The sequence below is a fragment of the Cryptomeria japonica genome, chromosome 9, assembly GCF_030272615.1.
Source record: "Cryptomeria japonica chromosome 9, Sugi_1.0, whole genome shotgun sequence".
NCBI lineage: Eukaryota > Viridiplantae > Streptophyta > Pinopsida > Cupressales > Cupressaceae > Cryptomeria > Cryptomeria japonica.
Window position 1 is genome coordinate 532,557,347 of NC_081413.1, and position 8,685 is coordinate 532,566,031.

Consider the following 8,685-nt stretch of genomic DNA (forward strand, 5'->3'; position numbering starts at 1 on the left):
AATAAGGTAATAGTTATTGGAACTATGTTATCTATTGGTACTCTTCCCCTATAAGATAAAATTAAGTTGATTTTTCACAGTCAAGAATCTGCATTCATGTTTTTTGACTAAGTGTTGAGAAGTGTATAAGATAACATTGAAGGTCGATCACAAATCAATCAAGTGGAAAACATTCCCATTGTAATTGGAATGGAGGGAGCAATTTTAAAAACACTTGCTATGATATTTAGGTCACATTTATTTATCTATACTCAAGTTTACAAATAACATTCTTTCATAAATGGACTCAAGAGATTCATAGACTCCAAATCTTATTTAACTCATACTATAAAATGTAAAATCAAATGACAAAGACTTTCTCTCTTAATTACATAATGAAACTCACAATCCAAGCATAATGAAGTATCTCAAAGCTACCAGATCTACAAAATCATCATACAAGACCTCACTAGAGATATGCAAATGGAAAAAGAAGAACTAAAGACCTGCGTTCCACCCTACCATATTGGTGTAATGAAGCCTCATGGGCTGTAGCGAAAACCCCGAGCAAGAAGGACCCACAATTTAACCATTGTGTTCAATGGTAATAACCCAATTCACAAAATGATTTCTCAAAACAATTCTCAAACATTATCATCCTCTCATCTTTGTTACAACACAAGCACATTGAACAAAACAACTTGCCCACAACTAAACATTTGCAAGGAAAAGTGAACTTATCTCTCTACAAACTCTTCATGTTGATCTCCACCTCCATAACAAATTTAATATCACTCTTCTCCCAATTCTCTCATCTTTCCAAAACTTAACTAGAAAAAGTTTCCAAAAGGAGAAGTGGCTAACAACCCATCCTTTATTTTGTAACAAGATATAGGAAGATTCATCTTGAATTCTTGGATGGGGAAGGTGAAACTTGTCACCCTCCCCTCCACTCTTCCATGAGAGTATTTTCCTCATTTAAGAGGGGAGAAACACTAGGACACCCCATCCCCCAAGTCTTCCCTCATAAATGAGGTATGGGGGTGGGATTGGTACCCTTAACCCATCTAACCCCACTAATCCTCCAAACTTGTCACTCATATTAATGAGGAATTTTTTAGAATGGAAGAGAGTAAATGAATTATGAATTATGAATTAGCTGGATGAATTCAATATGTTGGTGGCTCAATTGACATGTGTTGATGTCAAGATGAATGAGGAGGAGAAATGTTAGATTTGGCTTTTTTCTTTGTGCGATTTGTTGGATTCTTAGCATATGTCCTTCAAACATTAAATAATTTGACTTTTTCTATGCTCTAACTTTATTTTTTGTTTAATTCTAGATGGGTACCATAATTGTTTTAGAATTTTTATGAGTCCACCTTGAAAAGATAAGTCTTTGGTCTCTTCCTACTAAACAAAATACTACTTTGTTTAGTAGGAAGAGACCAAAGACTTATCTTTTCAAGGTGGACTCATAATGGTTCTAAAACAAGTACAAAGTAGGAAGAGACCAAAGACTTATCTTTTCAAGGTGGACTCATAATGGTTCTAAAACAAGTACAAAGTAGGAAGAGACCAAAGACTTACCTTTATTTCATTTTAAAAAGACAAACAAAATTTTTGTTTCACATTTTTAATAATTTAATATTTTTAAAAACTTCTATAAAAGATAAATTTTGTTTTGAAGGTTTTTACTTTTTTCTACTTTGATTTTTAGTAATATATAAAAAATTCAATAGCAATAACATGTTAGATTCACTTTTGACAACTAGATTGTTTAATAGTATTTACATTTAATATTTTATTACAAAATGATATTAGATTTCTACAATCTATAGTTCTCTTCTCCTCTAGCATTCTTCATCCTGGTTATGGATAATATTGATGTTGAAAAACTATCACGCAATTGAACCCAAAACTACATTGAACAAAACTATAGATTGAAAAAACCTATTTTCATTAAAATAAAGTATGATTATATCTTTTTAATTATTAATTTTTCCAAATTCAAAATTGGGAAAATATGTGGGGGGCGAGGGTCTTGACTATCTCTTTCCTTAACATGTAAATTTCCCAATCTATTGCGTGCTCTTTTCCTCGTAAACAATGTATGAGTTTGACGTGTCTACTAAGTAAGGATAACATGAAGACTTTTCTACGCAAATTATATTTCCCAATCTCGTGGTTTTGACTGGTCAGTTGATTTTAGTCAATAGTTAATAAAATTCATATATTTTAAAGACAAAATGTTGAGAAGTGTATTATATAACATTGAAGATCGATCACAGATCTATCAGTTGGAAAGAATTCCCATTGTAGTTGGAATGGAGGGAGCAATTTTGAAAAAACTTGCCTTCAATCTTTTGTTTGCTCTTTCAATCTGCAGCATTCTGCATGCACAACCAGGTGAGATCTTATTCTTCTTCTATCAGACTAAGATCTGTACATAACCTCAACAATCCTGTTTTGTGTGAACATCACACATTAGTTTTTAGTTTTGTCTGTGATAGTATAGTAGAACTATATTCTATTCTTAGACTTCTGATTTTTGAAATATAATGTAGTATGATCTGAAATTTGATGACAAAAATTGTGTAGTAGAACTATGTTCTATTTTTCGATTTCAGTTTTTCAAAAGATAATGTAGTATGATCCGAAACTTGATATAACAAAAATATGCACACAATATAACCCAGAAATCTACTACATACTGTGAAAACTACTACATTAGTTTTCTCTTTGCAAATGTTAAAACTTTAACACTTTTCTTAATTTGGCATTTGCTACTGTCGCTAAATGGCTGTGATGATGTTATATGTGCAGGATTCATCAGCCTGGATTGTGGAGGAGAAGGGGGATATAATGATACCCATGGCATTAGCTGGACCTCAGATGAAAAGTACATTAAGGTGGGTGAAAAAAGACCCATTTTGAGTAGTGAGTTAGAGGGAAAGGTGGAGCAGCCATTAAAACAGCTTCGCAGTTTTCCTCAAGGCAGGCGAAGTTGCTACAATTTACCTGCTCTGGGGGGAAAGAAATACATAATCCGTGCCTCTTTTTTATATGCTAACTATGATGGCCTGCAGTCAGAACCAAAATTTGAATTGCTGGTTGATGCTAATCCTTGGGTCACTGTTGTAATAAACAATAGTAGACGGATCATTACCAAGGAAATAATCGCCATGGCCAGGAGTTCCTCTCTAAGTGTGTGCCTTGCTAAAAGTACAGATGATGTTCCTTTCATTCAGCCTTGGAACTTCGCCCTATCAAGCCATCTATGTATGAAGTTGTAGGACTGAATAACTCCTTACTCAAAATGTTACGCGAAGATTCTGGAAGATTATCACCATTGCCTCTAAGGTAGTTTCTCCTTCTATGATTTCTTTTTGGCTTTTTTGGGGGAAAGATCAGATATACCATTTAGGGTCTTTTTGGGTGAAAGAGCAATCTAATATACCATCGAATTTCCTTTTTTGGGTTGAAAGATCAATCTAATATATGGGTGAAAGATCATTCTAATATACCATCTTAATTTGATTATAGGAGTACTGGTAGATCTAATGTTGTTTGATTTTGAAGTCCATAGGTTTTTCCAACTTTTCATATTCTTCTGTAGACATTAGGTTTCTACAGTTCATATTGTTGTGATTGTATCTCTTTTTCAATATTTTGAAACATAATTCATTATCAAGATGATAAATTAGACAAAAACAAACTTTGTAAAAAAAACCTTTTGCTGTTGATAAAAATTAATCTCATTGTTGTAAGGAGAACAAAATCCACTTTTCTTGAAGTAACTATTTTTTGATGAACCATGTAAATCTATTATGCCTCTGTTATATTTGCTGCATAAATATTTTGCTCTGTTTACTTTACAATTGAACTTCCAGGATAAGCTGAAAAGGTTTCTCACAGGTTGGACTTCACAACCGAACATATGTTTTAGATTTCAGTTTAATCTGTAAGCAGTTTTGTGCAGATATCCAGATGATAAATTTGATAGGATATGGAAGACCGTCATAGAAGAAGGATCTCTTTATGGAAATACTACAGGTAAAATTCTCACAACAGATTTATTTGAAATACCATCATCTGTTTTACAAACAGCGTTGGTTACCCTCAACAAAACCCAAGGGTATATCGGAAGGACCTGGAATATTCCAGAAATTGGTGAATACTATATTGTGATGTGCTTCGCCGAAGTAGAGAACCTTACACCTAATGCAATCAGGGAGTTCAATATTAATATCGATGGATACACATGGGCTACTGATAAGTTAGATGCCTACCCCGATTCACTTGTCACTCATGGACCCAAGAACTTTAGTAGCTTGGGAAAGGTCGAATTTTCTCTTGATCCTACCAAGCGATCAACTGAGGGTGCCATTCTCAACGCCTGGGAAATCTACCGATATAGTAGTCCACTCAATAATGGAACTTATGCTGAAGATGGTTTGTATTGCTGAAAACTGTTTAATGGTTGTTTTTATGGAACAATGTGTAAATTTGAGTGGCATACTAAAACACCTGTCAGTTTTGCAGTGAATGCACTTGCTGACATTGCAAGGCACTTTAATCTGGAAAAAGAGTGGATGGGTGATCCTTGTCTGCCACAGAAGTACTCTTGGGACTGGGTGGATTGCAATCAGGACTCATCACCAAGGATTATTGCAGTGTGAGTTTTTTTTTTTATAAAATTGTCGCTGAATAGATATCTAGCCTCACTTCTAAATAATTATTTCTCTCATGTTCATCCTAGCTACCCAAAGCTGAAACAATAGCTTTAAGCTCTTGAGTCACATAAAATGGACAACTATTTCCTTTTCCTCAATATGTTGAATTCATTGTTAGGGTTTGTATATTTTTATATAATAAAATTGAAAATAAGAAAAAGAAATATAATTTATTAAAATACAGATTAAAAAATATATTATTATATGATATTGTCATTGGATCATGTTTAGATATAATTATTTTTATATAATATATTCAATTTTAATATTTGTTTTAACATTAAAACATTTTTTTTAACTTTAAAAATAAAGAATTATTTATTATTTTTTAACTATAAATAAAATATTCTAGATTATTTTTACCAGTTTTTTATAATCTATAATAATTATTTGTTCTATTTTCTGAATTGAATTGTATATATTTAGTTGCATCAAAGTTTTTGGATAAAGTATAATCTGAAAGATTGATAGACATAAACATACACAATCAAATCTAGAAACAACACAAAAAGATATCTGTACTGCTGTCAGTTTTAACTAAAGATAAAAAAGAGATTGATTGTGCAGGACACTTACAAACATGCATCTGAATGGCACCATACCTCAAAGCTTCGCCAATCTCTCTGCTCTTGTTAAGCTGTCAGTAACAAATCCTAACTACCTACATTTTTTTATAATTTTTATCTTATTCAAAATCATTATAGACCAAAAACTGTGTTCTTATTCCTGTTTGTAGGGATTTGGCAAGAAATAATTTGAGTAGTTCAATACCAGAGGCTCTGGCTACTCTCTCCAATCTTAACGAACTGTGAGTTGAAATATATGCATCTGGGTATTTCTAGTTTATAAGAGTTTTAAGCATATTAATAATGCCATTCTATATTATTAAATGGATAGTTAATGTACCTTTTTGAAGTATGCTATACTACTCATACTATGTACAGTATTCTGAGAGATATTCTTTTGGAGATACAGGAATTTGACAGACAATGACTTAAATGGATCAGTGCCAAATGGTCTATCTGAGAAAAAGCAACGTGGAGAACTTATTCTGAGGCTAGTTTCTTTTCTGCAATATAAATCAAATCAGTAATTTTGTTGTCAGTATGATAAGATTCATATGTTCAATATTTGTGTTAAATTTTGCATTGTTGATGGCAATGAAAAACTTTGCCAAGTAGGCATTTGCAAGGATAACCAAAAAAGACACAGTAGCAAATCACCAGTTGTTGGGTTAATAGTAGCAGGGGTTGCAACACTTATAACTATTACTGCAATATTAATGTTTATCAAATATAAATCGAGCAAAAAAATCCCAAAAGGTAAATCATCTTAAGTCATCTTGCCCTTGACATTTGCTCTTTACTTTCGGGTCTCCATTTTTATAGAAGGAAACAGATTCTTATGCATAATGAAATGAGCATAATGCAGGGAAAACTAAAACAGGGCATTTAGATCTTGTCAAATTGGATGGATGTCGATCATTCAGTTACGAAGAGGTAATAGTTATGACTAGCAACTTTCAGAGGGAGATTGGAAAAGGAGGATATGGACCTGTTTATCTTGGTTGTTTTCAAGGCAAGGATGTGGCCGTCAAAATTTTGTCTGATAAATCACATCAGGGTGCCATGGAGTTTTCTACAGAGGTATAACCAAGGATTCATTCATGCCCATTTAAATCTCTATAATTTAAATTTCTGCACCTGGAGATCTGTTATCCAAATCACACCTTTTGAGTCATTCTAAAATTCATTTACTGCTGCAGGTAGATATTCTCTCCAAGTTACACCATAAGAATCTAGTGAAATTCATGGGGTACTGCACAGAGGAGCAAAAACTTGTTCTTATATATGAGTACATGTCTAATGGGGACCTACGACATTGTCTTGATGGTATACTTCACTATCTTGTTCAATTGGATAACTCATGTCCATGTATATGATAGTAATGAATAGATAGTTCATGTAAAAGTTTTGGAAAAACTGTGTATATTTTCTTGAATCAATGTTTCGGATTGCATTTAACAATCTATCTTTGAGAATAGGAAAAATCAATCTGAAACATTAATAGATTGTTAAATACAATCTGAAATACTGATTAAAAAAGCATATATAATCGCTTCAAAAAACACACACAATTTTTCTAAAAACTCTTACACATAATAATGAAGGTTTTCAACCCATTTAATTAAAGGTCTGCATTGCTTGGTTTCAGGTCAAACTTCTTCCAGAAATACTCTAGAATGGGAAAGAAGACTCAACATTGCATTAGATGCTGCCCAAGGTTAGTCAGATACTTATGAAAACTAACAAGCTTACTGCAAATCTTGAAAAAAATCATGGGGTCTAACTGATGATATTATTATTTTTTTTGAGTAGGATTGGAATATTTGCATGTAGGCTGCAAGCCAGGGATTATTCACAGAGATATAAAGAGCTCCAATATCCTACTCAATGATCAAATGGAAGCCAAAATAGCAGATTTTGGGTTGTCAAAGTTGGGACCATTGGAAGGAGCTACACACGTATCTACCCTTGTAAAGGGCACCACTGGATATCTAGATCCAGAGTAAATATGCTTTGCTTTTCTTTATTGATACCCAATTGAATTATTTAAGGGTCTTTAGTCCTACAACCTCTCACAGTACATCATGCCAACCCTGCCCCTGAACCAGTTAACCTTTTAAAAAACAAGGATTAACTGGAGTTATCAGAATGAACTCGTGTAGTACATTATTTAGCTGCATTATCAATACATAGTATATTACTCTTCTAATAATAGTGGGTCTTCCCATTAAAGATGTGCATATGTTGTAAGTTGCTAAGTGCATTAGATCTTACATAAAAGTAAATTGGTTTTCTTTTGTTTGTTGTTGAATGGACTTACTAGTTAATCTTTTACAGGTATTATACTGCACATCGATTGACAGAAAAGAGTGATGTTTATAGTTTTGGAGTTGTTTTGATGGAGATTATCAGTGGACGACGTCCTCACTTTGTAGACCCCTCAACTTCTACTAGTGAACAAATACACATTGCTAGCTGGGTAATTATAATAGAGATTTGTTTCATCTTGAATTAAAATTAAATATTGAAAAGTTTATTTTAAATTATTATTCTAAAATAGTTATGGATTGTGAAAGCATGAAATTTTATTGTAACTACTAAATTATAAGTTGTTTATATCAGGTAATGGCATCCATAGTAAAAGGAGACATAGAGAACATAGTAGATCCTATTTTGCTACAAAATTATAATAAAGATGGAATGTGGAAAGTGGCAGAATTGGCGATGAATTGTACTTCACCCTATTCCATGAATAGGCCTTCAATGAATGAGGTGGTGCTAGAGTTAAAGGAAGCAAGTCGATACCAAACACATTACTACCAAAATGTGGAGTTCCATGAATTTTCATCTCCTCAACCTCTTCTTTCTTCAAGAAGGTGTAGTAACGTGGACTCAAGTGCATCATTATATCCACTTCCTAGATAGAGAAGAGGAATACATATTGCAAAATGGATAGAGGAAAACTCGCAAGCAATCAAAATAACAATGATGGAATCTTATGTCTACTATGACATATTTCTTTGTTTTCACTTCAATAGCTTATCAAAACTTTTTGAAAAGAAAAACATTAACATTTTGTAAATATATTTATTGTCCAATAAAAAAATGATTTGACCACTTTGACCTTCATGACTTACCTTTTAATAGAATCGTAGAGGATTAATTTGTTAATTACCCTCCTCTTTGATGCCCATATTTTATATGATTCACAAGTCGTTGAGTATTGCAAATGTAATAGATTTGCTTTTAAAAGATTTTTTTTTTAAAGTTGTTTTTATTATGACCACATAGACTATATTTATTTATTTACATGTTTTATAATTGCATTGTAGTTAGATTTGTTTATTGTTTGTTTTTCTTAAAAGTTTGCAATAGTTTCTTAGCTTCTCATCTCTATTGTCTTG

The 8,685-nt window shown here is 32.5% G+C and overlaps 1 protein-coding gene across 1 annotated transcript; it reads left to right on the forward strand.

The window, feature by feature from the left end:
* Positions 1–2,202: 2,202 nt before the first annotated feature.
* On the forward strand, positions 2,203–8,406 carry LOC131077069 (probable LRR receptor-like serine/threonine-protein kinase At1g51810). Its single transcript, XM_059211733.1, has 14 exons — positions 2,203–2,388; positions 2,806–3,271; positions 3,962–4,434; positions 4,525–4,657; positions 5,283–5,354; positions 5,452–5,523; positions 5,691–5,771; positions 5,865–6,037; positions 6,147–6,361; positions 6,481–6,607; positions 6,930–6,998; positions 7,094–7,283; positions 7,619–7,760; positions 7,904–8,406. Exons 1-14 carry the CDS (start codon positions 2,229–2,231, stop codon positions 8,204–8,206), a joined length of 2,676 nt encoding a protein of 891 aa, XP_059067716.1. The 5' UTR covers positions 2,203–2,228; the 3' UTR covers positions 8,207–8,406.
* The last annotated feature ends 279 nt before the right edge of the window (positions 8,407–8,685 follow it).